At 40.2% G+C, this 25,510-nt stretch overlaps 1 protein-coding gene across 1 annotated transcript; it reads right to left on the bottom strand.

The window, feature by feature from the left end:
* Positions 1 to 267: 267 nt before the first annotated feature.
* On the bottom strand, positions 268 to 24,802 carry LOC138527768 (stromelysin-1-like). The gene is made up of 10 exons (XM_069639051.1): positions 24,590 to 24,802; positions 22,515 to 22,756; positions 22,265 to 22,413; positions 21,454 to 21,579; positions 14,342 to 14,503; positions 14,032 to 14,161; positions 13,466 to 13,593; positions 11,186 to 11,345; positions 4,516 to 4,619; positions 268 to 559 (listed from the first exon to the last, which is right to left on the bottom strand). The coding sequence occupies exons 1-10, from the start codon at positions 24,692 to 24,694 to the stop codon at positions 459 to 461; spliced, it is 1,407 nt and encodes a 468-aa protein (XP_069495152.1). The 5' UTR covers positions 24,695 to 24,802; the 3' UTR covers positions 268 to 458.
* Between the last annotated feature and the right edge of the window lie 708 nt (positions 24,803 to 25,510).

Below are 25,510 nucleotides of genomic sequence, written 5' to 3'. Positions count from 1 at the left end.
ACGGGTTTTCGTTTTTTCCCAAACAACCGTGCTTGTGCTCAAGTTTTTACCTCTGCAATATTTTGCAGTTACCACCGGCACTGACATTACCGCCATTTGCAGAATGAAGTGCCAAGGACTGTGACACATTTATTACTCCATTGGATGAAGATACCTGTGGGTACCTTCTGTTTTCCATTGATATTTGCTATTTGCATAGATTGCAAATTATTTCTATAGTGCTGAACAAATGCAAACACCTTGAAATAAATATCTTTTGTAATGATGTGAACAATAACATTATTTATTTTTATGCATAAATGTTAAATAATCATAATACAAAAATATAGAACATTTTCTTTGAAGCATTCCTCACTGTTTAGTCAGATAAAAGCTAAAAGGTAATTTCTATTACAATCCAGAACTCGCACTGTTGAACACTGTTTATTTGTTTCAAGTAATATTGTTGTACATTTTTCTTAACACTTGAACCAGCTGCTTTTCTTCAAAACCCGTGTGACTTTGTTGGACTTCATGCTGAACTCAAACTGGTGTTGCCCATTGAAGAAATACAAAAGTCCTAAAATTGAAAAGAAAAAAGAAGAATTCAATCTTTTACAACATAGTCCACTGCCCTGACCTTTAACACTTCTTTCTGTTCCATGGCATTGCAGTGGTTAAATAAGAAAAAAAAGGTTTGCTAAAAGAACAAACGCAAAATGCAAATGATGTACTATGCCTAATGAACTGTGTATTGTGAACCTTAGGTTGTGCTGCAAAAACTGCACTAGGTGAAACTCTCACTGTGTGGGGTGTGGCACGGTGCAAGGCACTACACCGCATTGCTATTCTCTGCACGTTGGCGTGGACCTTCTCATCTATTGTAATAGGCATCATTTAAATGTTTGTATACGGTCGAGTCTCTTCACACATATGTACACATGCAATTGAATCCCAACTCTATCTATGGAAGTCTGCATAGCTACTCCTTCTAAAGTCCACTTTTAACAGCAGATTGAGTATCACACGAGATCTGGCCCATAGCGCCCTATTCACTTGGGCTATTTGACAGCAGCATCAATTCGCGAGATCTGCTATTCTCGCGAGGGCTAGGTGCCCACCATGTAGGAATCAGGGGAACGTCATTCTCCTGCCTTGTTGTTGCTGCACATGCATTGCCCGAGGACCCATTCAAGTTTGTGATTGCAGCATGCCCGCACTGGATTCCTGTCAGTCTCTGCATACCCCAAGAAATGCTGACCCACTCATAGCTATATGCTTCTACCAGATGGTGCTTAGCCATACATCCTATTGAGCAAAATCACTTTTAGCACTCCGAGCTATGTTGCAATTACTGATATTCTCTTCAGGGAAGTTACTTTTCCTCCTTTGGGCATAGGTTCATATTACTTTACAACACTGCTAAGCACACCAGGACTAATTTCCAAAGGGACTTGCATGCAAAAATGCATTTTGCAATATTGATATTGATATTTTATTTGTATCGCACTCATACACATGTGTTTCAGAGCACGACGAGGCACGGGAGGGGAAACACGGGAGAACAAAAACAACGATCTTACTAAGCCCAGTGACAGAGAGAACATGCAAGTGCAGGGGAGAGGGAAGGGGGTATTCCAAGGGGAGGGGTGACATGGAAAGTGCTGTGCACAGGAATAAGAAACAACAAAAAAGGTAGTGCATGTTTAAGGCACAGACAGGGGGGTGTCTAATAAGTGCAGGGAAGGGGGGTACTGTATGGTTACAGATACAGACCCAAAGTGAAAAAGGTTGCCAGGAGGCAATGCAGGTGCGTGGCAAGGTGGGAAGTACCTGGGCCCGAAATCAGAGGGTAACCAGGTGCACAATGCCTAAGCAGAACAGATCAACCGGGGAGCGGAGGAGAGAAGACAGAACCAAAGAGGAAGGTCATGAGGTTCTTCCGGAACCGGAGATGGTTCTCCTCAAGTTTCAGAGTGGCAGGGAGGCTGTTCCAGAGGGATATAATTCTTCTTCTTCTTAGAGTATTATTTCAGCATCGACCTAGCTTTTGGGAGCAACAGAGAGCTTTACAAGTCATGAGAGTTATGCAATTAATCCTGCACCGTGCCTCCATGTCAGCATGCACGCAGATGGCAAACGTGTGCGTATGCACCTATGAGACTGGACGAGAAATATTTCACTCTTAAAACACACATCCTATACAGAATGGGTGTATCTGCAGGAGAACCAATAGCAGTGCAATCCAAACGATGGAGAAACCTACTAACAGTTGGAGAATTATGATTCACATCAAAAATAGTAAAACAATTGTTTACCTAGTAATTTGACGCTGCTCCAATATGTGGTAAATCAGATTTAGGACATGGCCAAATACACATTTTTCCCTGAATGTGGTTAATTCCCCGAAAGTTTGACACCACCTTCAGGAAAAGTGTAGAAGAGAAAATAAACATATCCCTTTCAGAGACGTGCCCCTGTTTTTTTTCGTCTGGTCAGAAGTGCAGACTGCATGCCTTCAAGAATCTGTCCCAATCTACCTACTCTCACTAGGCACTGAGTCACAGCCACAGAGTACCCATAACTAAAAGGCTGCACTCTGCTGTATAGACATAGCAGAATGTAGTCCTTCTATTACTCTCCACCTCCCAAGAACAGTGGAGCACCAACACCAGCAGGAACAGCTCAGGAAAGTTGTGTAGGAGGGAAGGAAGGCTGAATATAAAGAAAAAGTAGTTTGTGCACGGCATCCTAGTCCCCAGTACCTAACCTGCACATAGTTTTGGGTTGCTCTAGATTTCATAGAGAGAATTGCAATTATTGTCAGATCACTTCTTGCAAAGATTGTCCAGGCCTTTTGTCGGATAATACATGGCTAGGATGAAATTGATCCTTAATTAGCATACAAGGAAGGGCACTCAGTCAACCAAATGTTTGGAAACACAGGCGAAACCTGACTTCCCTGTGTGTTGCCATGTTTTTCCAGCACACCACACTCACTCCTCCCTCCCGACACCATCACAAACCATTCCCCTACCTCACACCCTCCTACTTGACTTAGCATACAGCTTTGGGGCCTCTTCCTCTGTGCCACTACGATCGCTCTCCATCCTTACCGCAATAGAAACAAACGAGGGACATAGTCCCACTTTGTGTCTTTTAGCTATGAGTGGGTCAGCATATATTGGGGTATGTGGTGGCCATCTTTTGTATTTCTTTTGACAGATGATTGGGCACACACAGTACATGCAGAGCCCATCTACCAGACCCAAAAAATAAATACATTTAAACTATTTGCACCCTGGAGGGAGCCCTCGGGTGTGAATAGCTCTCTACCCATGTGAAGTGGTGTGCAGAGTCAGTGACAGTCCTGCACCCTTGCCGAGGCCCTAGTACCTAGAGTCATGCTGGTGGGTGGTTACGGGGATGATAGTTATATTCTTGGCTTTTGGAACTTCTCCCACTTTAATCTTGCTCTTCCTATAATTTTCCAAATAAAATGGGCCTCATTAGGACTCCGGTGCTAAACCATGGTGCTATTAGCACCATGGTCCATGCCGAAGTCCGCCATGGTGGAATGGGGAAATACCGCCCCATTCCAAGGTTGGCGGGGCGGTAATTCCCCATGCCGCCATGGCCCTTCCCCATTCCCATTTTTGACTCATAGGGCTCAATGGGAATGGGGAAGGCGCTAATTACGGTACCGCAAATTGCGGTACCGTAATTAGCACCAAGGTCCCTTTGCGGGTCCCTACTTTAACAGCTGGTAAAACCAGCCGTTAAGGTTGGGTCCCGCAAAGGGACCTCGTAATTAGGTGCTAAGTGTTTAACGGCGCCACAGCCTTTTACGGCGCCATTAAACACTTAGCGCCTGGGTCATAATGAGGCCAATTACGGTGTTAATGGTCACCAGACCATATCACTGGCAACGGCCCACTGACACGATGGAATGACAAGAGCAAAGCGATTGCTTTTACTGTGTGTGGTAGGCCCTACCAAGCAGTGCGTGCCATTTTCAATTCGGATTGCTAAGGGGAAACTAATTTGAGAGTTGAAAACAAAACGGGCTGTGTCAGCTTGCAATGTGTTTTTAACTTTAAAAAATTAGAGACCACCATGTGGAGCCACTTTTTCATTTCCATTGTGGCCAGCAAGGCAGAAAAGGAGCCGGATGCCGGCAAGGAGCGACCCTGTGAGGCGGAATTCTTAAGCCCAGATGCAGGTAGAAATTTTTGTTTTATTTGAACAGTATGGGGAACTTTGATTCGGGGGGGCGGGGCGCAGGAGGACGGTTGAATGAGGGAGGAGTGGTTGACAAGGCAGGAGCAGCCATCTCTGTTCTTACTACATGGTTTTATACAGGTAGGTAGAGTCTGCCGTTGTTTGTGCCCACCCAGATGCTAATACTTCTGAAGCCTTATGCATGCCACACTTGATAAGATATCATTTCAAATCCCTGATGCTCAGCTGGCCAAGGTACTCTCTAAATACATGCTCAACAAGCTGTTTCAGACATTCTAAGGTTGTCTTGCTTACCATCAGCTTGAAAAACTGCGTCCACTTTTAGGCCAATTCCTGGAAATGCACTTGCTATCGACTGTGGGGACTGTTTGTCCAGGACCTGTCTCACTTCATTAAAGCTGAAGATATGAACAAGATATGAACGAACAATGAGATTGATAATTGAGAAAAACAGTCATAATCATTTAAAATATTTTTAAAAGACTAAAACAATTAAAATATTAAACAGTGACCTTCTGGAGGTGAATTCTGTGAATTAATTTGCCTGATCAGCCATAGTCAACTGATCTGTTGGTGGGTCGTCCCATATGCTCCCATTTTTATTTTTTTACAAACAAACCTTAAAAATAAGCTTACCAATGTTATAGTGCAGAATAAAGTGCTATAAGTTCAAATGTTTTTCAATCAACTATTGCACACTGTTGCCCACAGTGTTGTCATTGGTCGCTAGGTTCTGTGTTCTATGAGTACTATTTTCAACACACCAAAGTAGGAGACACACAAGTTGTTTCGCATTTACAACAGTTAAATGACAAACTGCACACTAAAACCATACTAGAATTTACTGATCATTCATGTACCATATAAAGGACAGGGACATAATCCAACTGTGATGTAGAGGCTTAGATATAAAGTGCTCGATTGTCTCACACTTTTGTATATCAAGCTTTCAAGATTCTGCAAACTTTGGCTGCCCAGATGCCTTGGACTACAATTCCATTAATCCAAGCCAGCATTATCAGTTGTGTGGGATCAGGAGAGTCCTAGTCCAAAACATCTGGCGAGCCACAGGTTGCAGACCGGTATCCTATATCATACCAAAATAATAATGGGTGCTCTACTTTTGAAGCAGTCCATGGGTGCCGTGAAGTTAGGAAATATTGTGTAGCATTGTAATTAAGAAAAATGAACATATGAGGGAGTTAATGAACTGTGTATTGATCTTCATAATAGATGATCGGTCTCTGCAGACTCCCATGAGCTTTGTTTCCTGGCATAAGTGTGTATTTAGCAAACTATTAGTTGTTTCACAACTACAAGATTATGTAATTGGAATACTAAACTAACTCTCAATTTAAGGCTTTGCCCAAAGCCAAGGTGCCACCGGCTGCAATCGTAAATCAGGACAATAAAGACATAAAGCCCTTTGCCTTCAGAGGAGTAACCAGACAGAGTTGTGACTATCATGAAACATATCAAGCCTTCTCTTTGTGATGGCGATATCTGCCCAGCTAACCTCACAAAAGAGTGTGCAGACTCACTAGCCCAATTGTTCACCATATTTATCAATGCCTACTTCGCCTCTGGTATCGTCCCTCCCTCCTCCCTCGCTCCATGCCTCCCTCCCTCAAGGAGTCATGGGGTCAGACCACTGCTAAAAAAAACCTCCCCTGACTTGAACTCACCCAATACCTACAGGCCCATCACGACCGTGCCTTTCTTGTTAAAAATTCTAGATAAAGCTGCATTCTTGCAAATCCAGAACTATCTAGAAACTAAAAATATCCTGGGGAAAGGTAATCCAGTTTTCGTCCACGCCATGGTACCGAGTCAGCACTACTCGACCTTAAGAACCAATTACAGGAAACAATGGACAAAGGCAAACCAGCGCTCCTCCTTCTCCTTGATCTGTCTGCACCCTTTGATCGTGTGGACCATAAGATCCTCTGCAGACACCTCAGGGAAGCTGGCCATTTATCCCAGGAAGCTAAAGCATGGATCACCTCCTTTCTTGAAGGAAGGGCAATGAGGCTCTTTCTGATCAGGCCGTTGTTGTCCCGTCCCCCATCCACTGCGGAGTCCCACAGGTCTCATGTACCTCACCTACCCTCTACAACTTTTTCCACTTACCCCTCTTCAATCATCTAGATGAGAATGGCATAGCATTTACAAACTATGCCAATGACACTCAAGTTCTTCTCCCCCTCTCCGGTTCCTATGAACAAGATGCAGCCACCCTCAGTGAAACCAATTCCCTTATCCAGGCCTGGATGGCAGCCAATGGTTTGTGTCTCAGTGGAGACAAAACAGAAATCCTAATGGTAGGTCCCAAGGAAATTCTTAAACAGTTCGACAGTCAATACAGATCCTTCAGCATTGAGGATACCGTAATCACGGCCTCTGCTGCAGTCAAAACTTTGGGTGTGTACCTTGACTCCACCCTTTCAATGACACATGAAGTCAGTGCCATCTTCTCATCAGCTGCACTTACGACCAAAATCATTAATGCAGTTAAACCATACCCCTCATCAAAAAACTGCCTTACCATTGCCAGAGCCACCATTGGTGCCAAGCTGGACTATTGTAACATATTGTTCATAGGCACCTCAGTGAAAAATCTTAACATATTACAAATCACCCAAATTAATGCACTTAGATTGGCACTAAGCATTCCTAGGAGCGAGCGCATCTCCCAGGCCAGACGAGACGCCAATTGGCTCCCAGTTAAAGAGCGTATTCTCTTCAAGACCCTCACTATCATCCATCGATGCCTCTCCCTCTCAGCACCACTGTATCTGTCTGAAAGAATTCACCAGGTAAACTCACTCAGACCAAAGCGGGCTCAATACTCCCACCAGCTCACGGTCCCTACCTTTAATAGAGGCAAAGTCGGAGGAGCGAGCTTTCCTGTGCTAGCACCCAAAAATCGGAACGCTCTGCCACTCTCTCTCCGGAAGGAAACCTCCCTCACTGCCTTCCAAAGAGCACTGAAAACCAAGCTCTTCAACTGGGCATCTCCTTCAGGCAGTTCCCATGTAACCCCTGGAACCTACCATGTCTAATTCTGAAATTGTCTGTATAAATGTTCAGCTCTGTTTACCATATTGTATCTCGGTATGTACCTAAGCGAATCTTGTTATGAATCTTCTGTAACAGTTCCATGATGCCTCAGGGCCGTTGTGTGCTTTATACATTCAAGTAAATAAATAAAATAAATAAACATGGGATACAGTACCTCCCATCGTATGGTAGAAGGATATTGCATGTCACCAAGAAGCTTGTTGCCTATATTGTACAGGTGAACTGATGTCTAGGGTTGACTAACAAAAGCTTTTTAGCATACTGTTTGGGGTCTGTTGTTCATTACAATACCTTTGGGACATTTTTGCTTTATGTCTCAATACAACACAAGTAAAGTTTCAGAGAGAATACAAATACTTGTACTTCATGTTAGTGTAGGGAATTTCTTTGCATTTAGGACAACACTTAGAATTGCATTCCTTTTTGAAGTGATGTGACCTGAGAAATGTGATTTGAATTTATTTGATATTTTATGGTAAAGTGCCTAATGTTTTGTATTATCAAGGTCATATAGAGTTTTTCTTTATACTGGAATCTAGGTTGGCGCTTATGAAGTTGATAAATAAATATATAAATACATGAACAAACAAATACCATTTTGTTTATAACGTAACATTAAATTAAGAGTATTTTGATACTGTGTGCCAGTCATCATTATAGTATCCTACAGTCCCGAAGCATGCATGCCTGCGGCATCAGGGAAGAGGGATCAAAGTGTACCCATGGTGGGGAAAGGTCTAATACATAATTCCCATGAGAACGACTGTACACTCCATGAGGACAGTTTCTAGTACTTTACAGAAGTATTGAAATGTGTTAGTGAGAGGTTGCATAGGGCTTGAGTTGTGTTCGAGCATACCCTTCATGTGTGGAAGCGTTGATCTGTGTTACTGTAACTTGCCAGATGGAAAAGTATGGGGTTGACCAGACAGCTGTCAGAAGTGATACAGTTATGACAGATTTTTGGAAATACATTTCAGGTGCTTGTACTTCTCCATGGCATCTCACATGGAACACCACTGACATAAGAACATGTTGTGCATGAAACACTAAAAGGACTAAGGAGGTAGATATCGGCCTTACTAACTAAAAGTGGACTTAAGGAGTTTTCACTAACTGTAATACCAGTACGGTAGTATACGCCATCTGGTGTCCTTGTGAAAGGATATACATAGGGAAGAGCGAAAGGAAAATCAAGGTATGCATCATAGTACATAAAAGCTGCATTCGGAAAACATTATTGAATGCCCCTTTTGTAGGACACGTTTTATCTATGAACCAGCTATGAACCATACTAGCGAATCATTAGAGTGGAACGTTTTATTGAAAATCTCTTCAAGTGATAGCCTGCCAGGGACAAAATACAACTGTATGAGAGCGAGCAGCAACAATATTTTCCTGACAAATAGCATAGAGACTGGTTTAAATGAAGAAATCGATTGGTTGAGAGTCTGAATAGTGGACTCCCTCTTAATCCAATGTTAATAAATGTGTTATCATCAAACCCTCCAAGATAGTGTTCGGCTTCTGTCATCTGCCTTTAAAGTATATATCATGTGATGCATTGTGCTCTATGATACTTAATTGCAGGGTTCTATTTATTTATAGGCATTTGGAAAGCTCTTCCAGTAATAAGGTTTTCATTTTCCTAATGTCTTAAATTATTAATCTAATGGCTGATAGTTATTGTTTACCATATAAGAGAAAGTAGCAGGTATTTGTCTTCCTTCATCTGTTTTTTTACATACCTAACACGTTTTTTGTCTGGTCACTGCAAGATGGCCACTGTATAATCACTGTACTGACTTGTTCTACATTGTTTTTATAGGATTCCACTTTAGACTCAACCATTTATATTAGCAGTGTTACCGATACATTGCTAAATAATATTAAAGTGGCATCTTCAATGGATGGGATAGTGCCTTTTATATCATACTTTTTGATAATACGGATGTTTACTAACTCTTCCGTTTTTCATTACTTGTAATCAATATTAAGAAAATTATTCCTTTTATGAATATGTCAAATACGGACATTAACATTGATGTTACAGTTGCATTCTTAATCCAAATGGCGGTAATTATGTTATTGCTACTTTTTCAACCATTTTAAGATGGCTGCTACTTAATGCTAACTCGCCAGTAGGAAATGTCACAATGCTCACTTGGCCCTCAAGACGTTCCTACATTAAAGGGATGCTATCGCCTGCACTTTGGTTTGTGATCAGCTTTACGCAAACGTATGCTGTAATTGGGAAAGAAGACAGCGGGTTACCATTTATACCGATTTAGATAAGATGCAATGTGATATCTCACATCCATTTACATACAAGATATTGTGAGCCCTTGTTAAGTGTTTTTTGGAGTAATACAATTTTCACTGTAGTATATTAGAGACCTATTAGTCCCTTTGTTGTTTTTTTTTCTTGCTATTTTTTAACACAGTAAGAGCAATATGGCACGTTATGACACATGAGGCTGTTGTTCGTCCCTTCCCATTGTTGCTCAACTAACCTAGCCATTTTTCAGGTGCTGACCTGTGAGTATCAAACTCTATTTTGCTATAGTTTTTATAACTCGAGCAATATATTTACTTTTCTTTGATTAAGTTCTGAACAAACGTAATATTGTGTCACCCCCTCCCTTATTGTCTTTTCTGTTTTAGTTTTCCTACAGAAAAACATTTGAAAGGGCATTCCTTAACAGAATAATACATCTTTCTATACTTTATTATGAGTTCTATGAAGTGGGATTTTACCAGTTTCAGTTCAAGAAAGTGATACTTAGTGAACGCAATTAAGCTTAACCAGCACTTATATTGATTATGCAGCTCAGTGTTTTAACACCAGTGACACTGTGGTTGACATTTACAGGTTAGTGTCTATTTATAAGATGCTTGATTTACCACTATACACACAGTCAATTTTTCAGTGGTAAGCATAACTTAATTTATTTATTATTGTTAAGTCATGCTATTCAATTTATTAAATATATTGATTATATAGAACAGGACTGACACTGGCTGTTTTAGGTGACTATTTATGCCTGAAGTCCAGATCCCTTGTTGTTGAGTGTTATTGAGAATACCTTTGACCCTAAAGAGTTTTTATGGCAAGCTATCCCACTCCCAAAGAAGTTTCATCCCCTGAAGAAGTTCTCCAACTGTTATGAGAGTGTTTGGAAGAACAAAACATGTTGGGCATTACCAAACTGTATTTATAGAACAGTCATATTAGTTATGCATTGAATGTTTTAGGAAGCTATATATTGATAGCTTTAGGTATTGCTGAAACCTTTTATTACTGAAACGATATATATATCTGAACATGTCTCCAAATGTATGTCCTGTATGTTGGTAGCAGATATTAGCAAGCGATTGCTTTCTGTTTTAGTACTAGTTTTAGATTTCTGTATATATTTGTCCATTGCATTTTGCACTTGTCACTTTCATTGGTTGCACTGGTCACTTTATGATGATTAATTCTTTTATTGTGATAAAGATGATTTACATATTTTGGTATAACTGTTTTTAATGTATATTGTACGTTAATTCAAATTGTTTATGAATAACAGCTCTGTTGTTAGGGTAATGTTGATCTATTGATTGATTCTTAAAGTAAGAGGTTATATTAGTTTGAACCTTATGTGAGTCTGACAGTAGTATCCAGTCACTTAACTAGTGCTAAGTAGGTAGGGTCTTAATATTTATATAGTTTCTTCATTACAGATAGGCCCTACATTACTTCTCTTCCTGGTGTCTCTTCCTGTTCTTGTTGTACATGAAAGAACTTCCGGAATTGAGACCTTGCTGTCAAATAGCTTTCAATTTTAAAAATGAAAATAACATGTTCCAGCTCTACTTGTGGGCAGTCTACTTTCCTTACCTCCAGTACTTGTCATTGACAAAGAAATATGTTTTCCTCGTGTCTGGGTGATAGACAGCAGCGTCAATCTTGGTCACTGTTCTGGGCAATCCAAGAGAATAGATGCTTTGGGGGTAATTAGGTAAAATGCGGTAACCCTTCATAGCCCAATATTTGTTTCCTATAAACAAAAGATGTTACATATTTGTCCAATTATACTTGAGCATGTTCACATATTAAGTACATATTGACAGTTGATACTCCGACATAAAGGACACATGTTTATGCAAATGGTGCATGGCTGTAGTGCATGGTAAGGTAATAAAAACATACTCACAACAGTTTTGAACACTTATTTAAAACCTGTACTACTAAATATTTATGTCAGATTCCAAAAACGTTTCATGCGTGCAAACAAATGTTGGCACTGTTTGCTGTTATAGAGAAGGGAATGACTCAATCAGGTTTTGCTATAAATCCTATAACATAAAGGTTAGCTTGGCACACACTATGGCCCACAGAACATGGGGTTGGGAGAATCAGACTAGGGCATAACACTGGCTTCAGTGCCAATGGAAAAGTGAGCCACAGTCACAAGTGGAAATTCATTCCATTTCTGACAGACTGCTTGAGAAGTACCATGGATGAGTGTTTTGGTTAAATTTGTTGCAAATTGTGCATTTTAAAGAATATGCGTTCAATAACACTGCTCAAAACTATGAGCTGCACAGTGAATTCAATCACCAATCTGGCCAACGTTGTCCAAACATCTGACCAGTTAGACCAAAAAAACGGACCCACACTAGAATGTTGGGTCTATAAATCAAGTATTGCCTTATTAGCCAGCCCGAGCCTGAGAGCTAGGCATTTGCGCTTTTACGAGATTGCAGGTTTTTTAAAATAGGGCATAAAGTGGATTGTGTGTGCCCAAGCCTCATAGTGGTAGTGTGCCCAGCTCTAAAATACACATTGGAAACTGTTTGGTTGGAAACAGTTTAGTGACTAAAATGTACAATGCACCACTGCTCTAAATAGGAGACTGTAGCAAATAACTCAGTTCATTTAGTTAATATGTATTTAATGTATTTAAAGCATAGAGCACGTTCCTCTGCATCTGATTGAAAATTGTTCTGCCTATTTATTTTAAAGTTCTGCTATCAAAATACATCTCTTTGGAGAGATTGACTTAGCCGTAGATGAGACAAGGATTGTTTGGAACTATACTAAAGACAATTATCTTGTCATTTGGACTTCATTCTGTCGCATGGACAATCAAAAGTGGCATCTTTACTTGATAAAAAGTTGCCTTTTCCTAAAGCTGAGCACTGTTCTTCGGGAGAATCAATGTCCATATACTTCAACAAGTAACTTAAACAAATCAACTAGTTTCATGCAGTATCGTGTCAATTCTTGTCAGAACATTACAAAAACCATTGATTGAATATAAAGTTAAATCCATATGGTAAGCTAACCATGGGAGAATTGATAATCCCTTAGGTTACGCTGTTTAATGTGAGCAGTACTAATTGCAACTGCATATCTGTGTTTTCTCCTCCAGAATTTGGATGTGAAACGTCCTGAGTTAAGATCCTAATTCTTCAGATGTGAAGATAGTGTGCATTGTAAATGGTCTTCGTTGGTCCCCTGAAGAAATTCTTGGTGACTATGTTTTATCGATAGAAGAACTAAACATGTTGGCCTAAAAGTAGCACTGGATTTAGGCACAGTGTTAGTAATGAAGAATTTATTTCAAGAAGAGCCTTTGTCATGTAAAAGGATTCAACAACGTTTTTCTACTTTTGAGAGGCTAAAGTGACCATCATTGATAGTGCTTCTTTATTCTTTAACCAACGCACTTTACAATTTTAGCACTTTATTGGCTACAGATAACCTTTGAGTATTTGATTTGTTTGCACAAATATTGATGATTGGTGTTTATGACATTTTTATTCTAATTGATTCTAATTGTTAGCGTGACATTTTTGATGACATTTTATGTGTTTTTACTGATTGTATGAATATGTATTTGAATAATATTGAATGTATTATAATTATGACATGGTAAACTTCTTTCAGTTCCATATATGTTTTTGATGAACTGAGAACGTGTGATCCAAAGCAAGAAGAGAAAACACAATGACTAGAGGGTTCTTTAGTCTTTAAGTGTGCTTAGTGTTCCATGGGGGCCGAATCCTTGAGTCAGTAAAATACCCCTCATCACTTTGAATACCCCTCGTCTCTTTTGTAGTTGTCAGAACATTACGAGAACATGAAAGAAACGCACCTAAGGAAAGTGTTTACCTTTAAAGAGAAAAACCTGATCTTTCTGTTGGTTTTCATACGCAGCTTCGATACCAGCCGGCAGCGATGGCCAAAAGGAGGTAATTTTATAATTGGAGACTTTTCCAGAGGCCCTAAGCCAGAAAGAGCTGGCAAAAAATGGAACAGTGTAACAGTTAACAATGGCATGTGTAGGAAACAAAATGAAGTACACAGTGACACATGATATTTGCATTCGTTCAAAATGGAGGACCTGTTTTGGAAAGTATTACATAAATACATAAGAATGTGTCATCTTCATTCTGTGACTATGCTTGTTACCATTCAATCAAAAAAGGGTGAATAATATCAAACGCATGAAAAGTGTGACAAATGGTTCTCAATAGCCCAATAACAGAAGCCATGTGTAGACAGAAGGGTCGAACAATCTCAACTGGTTTCAATAAAATTGACCTATTAATTGCTGTAGAATCAGGAATTCCCATGGCATTCCCACATATCCCACCTCCCCTTTTCTAAGGTATTAGGACACTTAAGAGAAACAGGACGTAATTTGTACTTTGAATTCACAATCCAAATGTCCTTACCTGTCCTTAAAGAACAGAATTGCTGTCCGGAGAGTAGTGACAGCATCGAAGCGTACTTCAGGGTTACAATAGGATGGTGCAGTTGGTCTGACTGGTGGAGGTGTGTTTGGATTTGGTTTTGATGCTGCCCCTTCAGATAACAAATACGATTATTCAAAGCTATTGTCATTACTGATGTCTTTATGAATATGAATTAAATACATGCATTTTCCTTTTCACTTCCAAAAAGGTACTTTTTCACAGTGCTTGCTTAAGGTGGTATTTTCTCTGAAAATCAATGAAAACAATGAATACAATGGGGGTGACCTACCATACAGGGCTTGAATGCCATTCACATCATCCTGGGGAAGTTGGAATCGGGTTGGGTCAGCATTGGTGTAGGTCGGGTACATCAGAGCCCTGCGGTCGTTGGAGTGAGACAGGCCCAGTGAATGGCCAAACTCATGAGCAGCCACAAGGAACAGGTTATAGCCTGAGAGAGAAAACACATTTTTGTAAGTGCAAGGTGATCTTTTTAGTAGGAATATGGGATGCATCTAATCAGCACATACTAAGGATGTGCAAATTAGTGCATCCTATCTACCCTGGACAGGAAACTGCCAACAGAACAGAACATTGTACATATGTTAAAGATGTGACATATATGGCTTAATTATTTTCGGTGTAATAATATTTTCTGGCTTATTTCATTACTATGCAAGTGCGTGTTTACCTATCAGTATCTCGCTCCCTGTTACACCACTTACAATACCAATGCGGAGATGAATGATCAAACATGAATGCTTCCATAGCATTGAGAAGCATAATGCATATTTCACCTTTAGGAACATAACGTTATCTATCTATTGTCCACCATCATCCTCATCATAAATGGATCATCATACAAGACATGAAACTAAGTTACAATAACATCGGATGATTACAACCAGTACAAGTAAATAACACTCGATTTATATGTCAAATATGTAATTCCTAAACACAAAGTACACGTGAATTAGTAGCTATGCATATAGTTCTAAGGTACAATTAAATGAAAAATACCTGGTGAATAACAAACCAGAAAAATCAAGTAATTCACACTAACACATTCCTTTTATTCTCCTAAGAATTAAGCACAGATAAAAGAGTCCAGGATCCTGAAACTCAAGTATAAATATGTGAAAGCTACAGGGTACCACCAGGGAATAAAGTCCCAGAGCATAAGGCATTTCCATATATTATCACTGATCTTGATATATATATTTAACCTTGCACTGTTAGCATAATTGTTCTAATCATAATTTTAACAAATCAATGACCTCTTCTATATGTCTTTCAAATAATCGCATGGGGCAACATGGGACATATTACAAAATGACAAATGTTACTCTTAGGCTAACATGCTTAAAAACATCCAAGGTTAGCTAAGATGCACTCAAGTAGGAATTGGGTTACTAGGGGTCATGGATAAAAGTCCAAGTACTAGTTATTTTAAAGATGTTATCCTACAAGGACCATCCCTTGAAATCTACAACCCTCAATCACTTGAACCCCAATGTAAACATTGATCCTACTATAGAGGTATTTTCACAGAAATATATGTTGGTGAGCTGTGAAATAACAAACAAAGTACTTTTCTTCTGCACACTATTGTCTCACTAGTGAACGTTTCCTACAGTGTATTGCACTCATTTAGAGTAGGTGTGTAAGGTGTTAAATATTCTCCCCCTCAACTCCACAAGATAGCAAGACTACAACCATAACCATATTCACATTTAATTAGCATAATGGGGACCAAGAAATGGCAAATGAATTTTACATTTGCTAGTTCCCCCAACCACATCTCCCCACAGTGGAGTTAGGTATTTCTCTCCCACTTAACTTGTTCCCAGGCACATGAGGTACTCCTAAATGTAATGTGAGATACATTGTCAACAATCGTTTAACTCCATCATGACAAAATGGGTCTCAAGACCCAATGGAGAACTTTTCCTGGATAGTCCAGAGCCATAAAGCTTCTGTGTGCATGATCTGCACCATGGGTCTCTACCCAATATTTCTGTTTCATATCAATGCCATTAGACTTCAACAGACTCTTCAGAGACAACCAGTAGTTTGTTATCTGAGCTTAACTGTAAGAACCAGCATATCACATACTGTGCATCCATCAAACGAACAGGGGAGGTGGTGATATTATTCTGTGTGTATTGTTTACATTAAACATCAAAACAATGTATCACCAGCAGACAATGCAGTGATGTCATTTCCAGAGTATGTGGGCATATCATTTGTGGAATAAAGGTGGATGGCATAATATTGCACTCTCTGTAAGTGGTTCAGGAATTGGTATGATGTTGACATTGCAGTAGTTGCGTGAAGACAATGTGCAATGAGCAGAGAGATGTGGGTGCATGTCCTCTCTCAGGCTTTGAACCCTGTTCTCCTCATAGGAACTAACCTTCCTCCTGATGTGAAGCCCTCATCGTACCAATCTTTAAAAAAAGGCAACAGGGCTGCCATTTCCTGTTTAAGACCAATCTCCCCCATGGTTGTCCACTCCAGAATTCATACCAAGGGTTTGGGTCCAGAATGGGGAAAGCTTGTTGATGGTTCCTCTTAGTCATTCTAAGACTGAGACATGTTGAGCTGATGGGTGCTGCTTTTCAAGGAGTTCCTAGATTCGAAGTAGGCTTTTATCTCTATCAATAGTAGCCTTCCCTGTGAGACACTGAATGTTTTGAGGGTTGGCTCAGCACTGTTCCATATACGGTTGTATAGTGTTAGCACATCCAGAGTATGTGATACTTAGGGAGGGTCATTTGACAGAACCCTGACAGACCCCTCCCAAATATTTGCAGCTGTGTTGTGTGTTCAAGCCTTGCTGCTTTTATGGCTTTATTAACCAGCTCATTGGTGAACCATGGGAGGTGGTGAAAAGTGTTCTGAGATTGCATGAATCGATTGATCAACGTGGTACTGTTAACCAAAAGAGCTTTTTGGGCCACAAGGAAATTCCTGGTCATTTCTAAAAACTTCTGTTTGGCCGCAGGGCACTTTACCTACATATCCAAGATCAAAATCATGTTGCACGTGGGAGGAATGAATGGGGAACATCTAGCAACTTTTTCTTGGCAGGTTGACCTCTAGATGATCATTTTCTCTCACTGTCTGGGTGTTCTGTATCCAGCCTCATCTTTTTGAATTGACCAAATAAGGAAACATGGTGCAGACTGGGCCTGGTGTCAAGGGGCTTTCAGCAACCATGTTTGGGAAATACCACAAGAGAGGCTTTCCACATTTACCAAGAAAATGCTGTAACATCAGCAATTATTTTTTTATTGTATATAGTTTATTACACACTTTTACATTTTTTTTTACTTCTCAATTATCATCATTAAAATTTGCTTTCAGTACCATTCTTATCATTCTTAATTAACGAACAAAACAGCAAAAGAATATTGAATTGAAATCAAGTTAAGAAAAACAAAAAGCAATCAGCAATTTATGAAGCCGAATCTGTGGGTGCGTTGCAAGGAGAATGCACTACTCCATAGACTGTTGGTTGCAGTCTTGTAAGTGACTTTGAGAATGAAACAGGAGAAAAAGGCCATTGAAGACCAGATTGGGGTAAGGTGCTTCCATTTAAGGGTGAGATTGTGGCACTGTCGACACTCCTATCTTTACAAGCAGGTCTACACTTGGCTAATGGCGAGTTATGGGTCACACTGGATATGTGAAGTCTAGTTTGAGAAACATGGGATTTTTCAGAATCAGGGAAGCACCAGAGATAATTGGTATTCATGACAGGGAGAGCTGATGGTTGACCCTGCTGACCAATTGGAAGAGCAAGAGCATGTTGTGTCAGCAACTAATTTTCAGGCCATTATTTGAAAATATACATTCACTTGGAGGAGAGGATTATTTTTTTGGGATGACCCCTCGAGACAAGGAGATTGCATAACACACTATGCATGGGCCAACTGATTCTCGCAGTGGCTCTGCAAGTAGTGGAAAAAGAACATTGCTCATGTAAATTATTCAAGCTTACCAGTTACCTCTGCCAGTGTGAGTAGGTGGCGGTGGAGACACTGTTGCATTTTCGATGTGGAGATAAATGGTCTATAATGATGCCATCACTGGGTTTGCAAATGACAAAGGGGGCTATTCCCGGGGACATACCAATTAAGGCAACATGGCATAGGGAAACCTGTGAATCTGTTTTAGATTTTGTGTTATGGATCCAGTTTTGTTTGAACACTGTAGACGGATGAATGTATTGCCTACTGACTGGTGCAATCACCATATGTTGTGTTTAGAATCTGAGCTCCAGGTTGGATTTGAGGAGTTGGCGGCCCCAGTTGGTTTAACATGTAATAATGCAAAGAAAAGTGTAAAATGGAATGATGGGCCAATTGACAGAATGAACCATAACCTGGCTGCACTGTTGGCTGGTACGACTTATGAATGGAAGCTCTCCACTTTCAATTTAGCAAACCTTTGATCAGTAAATGGCAGATATTGCGTCTTTTGCTTTTCCTAGTTAGTCCGGTGCCCAATTGACCTTTAAAAATGAGGCAGTTCCAGTGCATGCCTTCAACACAGACATTGGTTAGACTAAAAAGTGTATGAGACTGGAGTGAAGACGCAATGATCAATCTGCTTATGATGATTGGTCTACAAATATATGGCTGAAAAAAAAGGTCAAGACACGATACAAAAATTATTTGAAAAGCTGCTGTGCAGAAATTTTACAAAGGGACACTGAACATATGCGCGGAATTCTAAAGAATAAAAACATGGGGCTTTCTGGGAAATAATTAATAGGCTTGACCATGGGCAGGTAATGAGTCAGAAAAACGCAGTCTCAGAGGAGGATTGGGTGGAACACTTTTCTTCTATATATTTCTGTGATGGTGGCTCTGTGAAGCCTTTGCCCAAGTGTGATGTGGTTGGCACGAACAAATGGCAATTTGAGATAGACCAGGAAAGGACTATGGATGTAATTTGTAAATCAAGTGACTCCAGCGCTACTGGCCCTAATAATCTTTCCAATAAACTATTTAAGAAGGACCCAGTATTATGGTTCTCAGTTTTAACTATCATGTTTAGGGAAAGTGTGTGTGGTAATAGATTACCAGAATCCTGGAACACAGCTTATGTAATGCTTGTATTTAAGAACGGTGTGAGGACCGATGCAATGAATTACTGCCCCATTACCATCTTGGATGCGGATGGTTGGGTCTTTGCATCCCTCTTATTAATGCATTTGGGTTCATGGGCTGTGTATGTTGGAAGGCTGAACAAGTGTCAAACTGGCTTTAGAAAAGCCCACAGAACTAATCTCAAAGGGATTGTAACTAGGTGCCTCCAGGACTCGGCTCAGTGTGGAAAATATAACTCTGTATTTGCAGCGTCAATAGCTCTATCTGCCACGTTTGACTGGGTAGATCCTCATCTCCTTTGGGCTAAGCTGGCCAAATGGAATATTCCTGATGGACTATTGAAATTGATTATTGGGTTCCATGAGAATAGCTCAATCCAGGTTAGGTTGGATCAAAGTGACCAGCTCTCCAGGAAGAAAGCCACTCGTTCAGGTTTCAGGCAGGTGTTCATTCTGGCCCCCTGACTCTTTCATGTATATGTCTCTGATGTAAATAAATACTTAGATCCTATTTCATTTCCACCTCTAAGAATTGGTCAGTTTGAAATTGTCTGGATGGCATACTCTGATTATTTATTTTTATTGGACCATACCCCAATCCTCCTTCAGAGGGTATTGAGTGTTTTTACAAAATGTGCTAAGGTTAATTCATTAGTAATATATGTAACGAATACTAGAGATATCCACTTTACTAAGAAAAGGAAGATATTACAACATAAATGGAGGTAGGAGAAGGAAAGCTTGACGCTTTTAGACGACCTGGTGTAGTTGGGTTTTGCTATTTGCAGTAAACCTCTTAAGGTATTTATGGAACTGCAGTTTAAACAAAGGGCTCAGGTACTGTCAAATTGAATGATTAAAATGAATCAAAGGTTCAGCAGATTTTTGATTAAGCCTTCTGTGTATTTTAATGAGGGGAAAGTCGTCAAAAGTTATTGTATGAGTTTTGAGCTGTGTTTGAAAGAATAGAGGCAATTATTTGAAGCAGGGTTTTAAGGGTGCCAAATGCCGTGCCAATTGTGGAAGTCTGCTTTGTATTGGGACTTGAGTCACTGCAGGCTAGAGTAAAATGGAGGCTCCTAACTCTGTATAGAAGCATGTTAAATTCTACAGGCAATACCTTATATGAACAATTGGGAAGGCATTTGCTTGGAAAAAAAGACTGTACTCTAGTAGTATTGGCAAATACATTTGATACTATCATTGCAGATGTACGTAAAACTAGGATGGAGTTGGAATCATCTCCCGAACAGGCAAAGTGATCCCTGTACCAGTGGGACTGGAGCTCCACTATTAGTAAACTCCATGAGTTCTCATGTATGCAACATCTGAATTGGGAACATAAGAAAGTGGGGGTGTTGGCCCCTTACCTGAATAAATTCCTGAGCGTCTACTATAGAGAGGACTTTTGTCAATTCAGATTGATTATTTTTTTTGGACGGGGGAGATCCTTTTGTGTCGCTCTTTGATAATTGAAGAGGACGTTTCTTGCTGCTTTAGCAAGGATAACACACAATTGGAAACAATGAAACACATATTGGTTTTCTGTGAAGCCATGACTGCACAACAGACTTTATTTTTCAACAAGATAGTGAATACAGTGATATTTATGGATGGTGAATTATTTTGGACGTATTGTTTGGACGTATTCTTCTACATCAACTTGTATTGCAGTGATGGATTTTTTAAGAAGTTTGAATGTGTGTTAAAAATGAAAGCTAAGACATGACATTTTAATTCTATTTCAGAAGTTTTACATGAACTTCTTTTGTTTCTTATGTATAATATTTGTAGGGTTCAGTTAAAGCAGAACAGTATTTTTACAACATTTTGCAAATGATAAAATAAGGTTTTTATGATGTGTCTGTAACTAATGATTTTAAGAAATGTATTGAACTTTGTAGTATTGAACTAGGTGGAAGCTCTTAATCATGCCCTCGCACTTTTAATAATGATGCCATGATGGATTGTTAGGTTTTGTTGACTTGTATGATTTCTCAGATTTATTTTCATGCTGGTTTTGAAACAACTCACAATAAAGATGGGATTGATGGTAGATAGATGGATTGATTGACTACTATGTACAAAACAAGGATTTCAATGTTGGCGCGCCCCTCAACCTGCTACCCTTGCAATTATATCACATCTATTTGGCATGTAAGTAGCAGAGCATGGCGGAAGGGCATTGGCAAGTACCCTCATTTCACGGCACAGATATAGATAGAATTTATTTATAATGCACATCAAATTTGTGGAGAAGTCAGACACATGTTATCACCTACCAGCTACTCCTTTTGTCCAGTATTCATCTTCATCAAAGTGAGCATCGCCGCCTATATCGTTTCCAGGTGCAAAAGCGTGGGCAAGCGTTCCATGAGGCCCGTCAAATGGATAGAAATCACCATGCGCTGAAACAATTAAACATACAATGCATCATCCAAATGGGTCCAATCCCGGGTCAAAGAGGCTGCAAAGATCTTATAAACCTGGCATTGATGCTTTAAGCAGGGTGAGAAATGGAGGCGGCCATCAAGTCACAAAGCAATTTCTTGGGTGTGTCGGCCATGCCCTTAGAAATATTAGTAAATGAGGAACATTTGCAAGTGGTCTAGTCTATATAACTGCAGTGATGGATTTACAAAGTGCACTTATGCCCATAGAGGTCAACATTCCTCACAATCATTAGATTGCTAAAGGTGTTAATGTGCCATCTGCAGCCATCTGTGTGGTATGCAGGGCACAGAGGACTCCACCAAAGAAAATGATAATAATAATTGTGGTGCCACATGTATTCCACTCTTCCCTTGACCCTCGATGGAGACCACAACCCAACTGTTTTCTCTCCGGGAAACACTGGTAAACTGCATTCGTTGGGGATTTGACCCATTCAATGGCAACCCTCCTGAAGACACTGAGATCCCGCACATACAACATCATATCTCTACACTTGACATGCCACTGCCCCCTGTTCTACACTAATGTACCTGGCAGCGCCTGAGCTACCATTTATCACTAAGCCCACTAATATGTGATTCACTATTAAAAGGGAATAATTAATAAATAAATGTGCGTGCACACTGAATGTCACCGTACCTTTGGCGCCAAAGGAGATCTGTATATCGGCCGTGCCAGCATAGATCCTGGTGAAGGTCAGCGGGGTCACATCACTCCACACTTTGAAGGCCCTTTGGATGGCTGTATCCACATCAGCCCTTGCCATGTCTGGGGTGTAGTTTAAAATTCTTGTTTGGTTGCAAAATGAATATAGAATAGTGGTACCATTAGGTGTAAACCAAAGTAAGGATGACAGCATTTAACTATGAACATGTTTTCTGTAGGTTACCTGTAGGTCAACGCAGTCTTCTTCCATGCAGGACGCCCAGGGAAGGTGCTGTATCGCGCAACATCACTAACACCACACCTGGGCTGCTGCATCACGTCCAGCGTATTCGCATCGAGTTTACCCGTCACTTGTAGGCCAAAGAACTGCTGCATTTGCCGGATTTTTTCTGAAAATGCACTGCCGCTCTTCTTCATAGTGGGTCTTCCATCATTAGTGAGTCCGTAGTACTTTTGGAGATATTCCTTAAAAAATAAGCAACATACTGCAAATTCTATTTATTTCATTCTCACTTTTGTGCGCAAATTCTAGTTTGGATTAGGTTAAAAAAAAACTTTCGGTCAGATTTACAAAAGCGATTTTCAATGACAAAACTCCATTGAAAAACGCTCAGCAAAACAGACCCTATGCTTCCTCGGTCCTAATAAAAAAACATTAGAACTGGAACAAAAATGAACCTCTTGCTTTGTAGGCACCACAGCAAGGTTTCTGTAGTCTGGCTCAAAATGTTTAGGGGGCAAAGCTGTACATTGTTTTGATAATAATATATTTCTGCGACCCACACTGCTTATGGAGATCATTTGTGGGCTACAAAGGTATGTGTCCTGTTGCACAATTTCAGAAGAACCAGAAGATTCTCAATATTGTGTTTGATTCCGTGACAATGCTACGTGTTCCAATGATTTATAATTTATCATACATTGTATGCATGTGTGTCCTTTATTCTCTCATGTTAAGTTATAATAAAGGCATGACAGATATATTATTCTTTTTGCCCTCACCATGATGTGCTCATATCTGCCTCCTTGTCACACCAAAAGTAAATTCCAAGTTGTCACGGCTGAGGTCTGGTGCCAGATGTATAGAGTGATAACTTTCTAGACTTGAGCTCTATCGTTCCAATGGCTTTCTCCAGGGATGCCAGAGAGGGTTACATGTATCCCCTCAAGAACAATAGCACCCGACACGCACACATCTAATGAAATGGAGGACTCTCTGGATAGGAGACACTGGATGTGAGAGCATAGTCTAACAGGATATGTTTGCTCCCTTTCACAGGCCAGACTCCACATGTACTTCACCTCTCTGACACCAATTTCTAAAGTGTCAGGGGAAAGTCTGAGGCATTGGCTTCCCTTTCCTGTGCATTGGAGACATATTACAAGTCACCTCTTAGTACTGTGACCATAGAAAGGCACTACTTGGTGATTTCGTACAGAAGGTGGTATTCTAGTCCTCCTACTACACGATTGCGCACTGTCGATTGTCAGAAGTAGCTTCTTTAGTCCTATAGGGAATGAGGACATATATGTTTCTCCAGATGTACACAGGGAATCCTGTAACTCCCGCACAATGTCACACACAGGATCTATGGTCAATCTCTGATGTCAAAAATACCCCCTTGCAGAACTGGCATAGGATTCCGAAACATCTCTCTACTTTCATGAAAAGCTCAGTGGCGCTTTCCACGCTGGGTGAGCAATCCTTAGCTACATTCTGCTGAATTCAACCGTTTCAAAGGTTTGCTTCCAAAATGAGTAGCTACCTTTCATTTGATACAATGTTATGTCTCTTTGATAGATCACAGTTGCATCTGATGGATCTTCTGCTTCAAATGCAGAGTGGCTTAAAGTCCTGAAGATGAATCTTAGAGGGCGAGGCGGGTGATCACCTGTTATGCGGAACGCTGTGCCACTAGTGTATGCAAAATGATGTTTCCAGCCACCTGCATGGAGACCATCATAGTCTGACATTGTCACATTAATTATGCACGCTTCAATCTCACAACAATCACTGATTGCATAAATGCAGAACCTTCATATCAACACCTAAACCACTTATTTAGGCTGTCTGAATATGTCTACTGCCAGATTATCAAATTCAAGCAGTATATATGCAATTTCTGAAAAAGTCAAACCTGTGGAAAAGGATGCATTTCTCTAACTATATGTAATAGTTTTCATGCTAAGAAAAGAAGAACTTATAAACACCTGACAGAATGTTATTCTTGAACAGTCCTAATATGTCACCAATTACTGTTGGTATGGTATGCTTTCTGTAAGAATTGAGCTACTTACCTCAGCCTGCTGGAGCGCGCCACTGTCCTCTGCAGTCCTAGTTGATGCCGGGAATGCGCTTGCACGAGCGGTGCACAGTAGCAGCAGGAGTGGAAGGCTCCTCATTATCCTGTACTAGGTGCTGTCTGGGTCTGGTTTCAATGCAAGAGCTCACTGTGCCAAGCCTTCTCTACCTGTCCGCTTCTCAGCCTCTATTTATGTGGAACCCGCGTGCGCTTCAGCCAGCCCGCGTCTGCGTGAATCATGCCTCACAGCTTCCTGCGAATCCAGGGGCAATGAAAAAAAGTCAGGAAGCAGATGACAAGCGCTGCCTGTCTGGTAAAAACACCCATTGGTATTGCAACACTTTCACATGATTAGTAATACTCAGGAAGTGGCTTCGCTGAGACAAAAGGGATGAACTACCGATTTCTTTGAAACTTTTTGCAATTTGTAAATGCAGATTCTTTTAACTATATCAGTGCTCAGGAAGAGCATCAGTTGCTATCTGTTACAAAATGGGTGGCCACAATAGTCTGTGTTGTCAATTGTTTTCTTGATTTTTGAATGATAGTACATGGGCATTACCTGTGACTGTTACTCTTTTGCCACAGTATTATTATCCAGATATTAGTCAATATGAGCCAGGTATCGTGGTAATAGTAAACACAAGTGGTATTTTCAATAACACATTTTTTTAAATGACACCTGTTTATAAATTGTTGGAACATAGGGATATTCTGTGCATGGTTTACACACTAGGTACTAGAAAACAACTCATATTTACCTTAGACAGTACTTTCCATGTTCCCCATGCAGTGATTAATCGATGCAATCCTAACTCAATATGAGGTGGTGTTTCAGAAATAGGAGCTATTTAACATGACACGTTTTACCATTGATTCTCTTTGACTATTGTGAAAGGTAACACTTGGAAGCGTA

The sequence above is a fragment of the Ambystoma mexicanum genome, chromosome 7q (assembly GCF_040938575.1).
Source record: "Ambystoma mexicanum isolate Mex_15411 chromosome 7q, UKY_AmexF1_1, whole genome shotgun sequence".
In the NCBI taxonomy this organism is placed as follows: domain Eukaryota; kingdom Metazoa; phylum Chordata; class Amphibia; order Caudata; family Ambystomatidae; genus Ambystoma; species Ambystoma mexicanum.
Note: the sequence above shows the minus strand (reverse complement) of the source record. Positions and strands in the feature narration are given on the sequence as shown.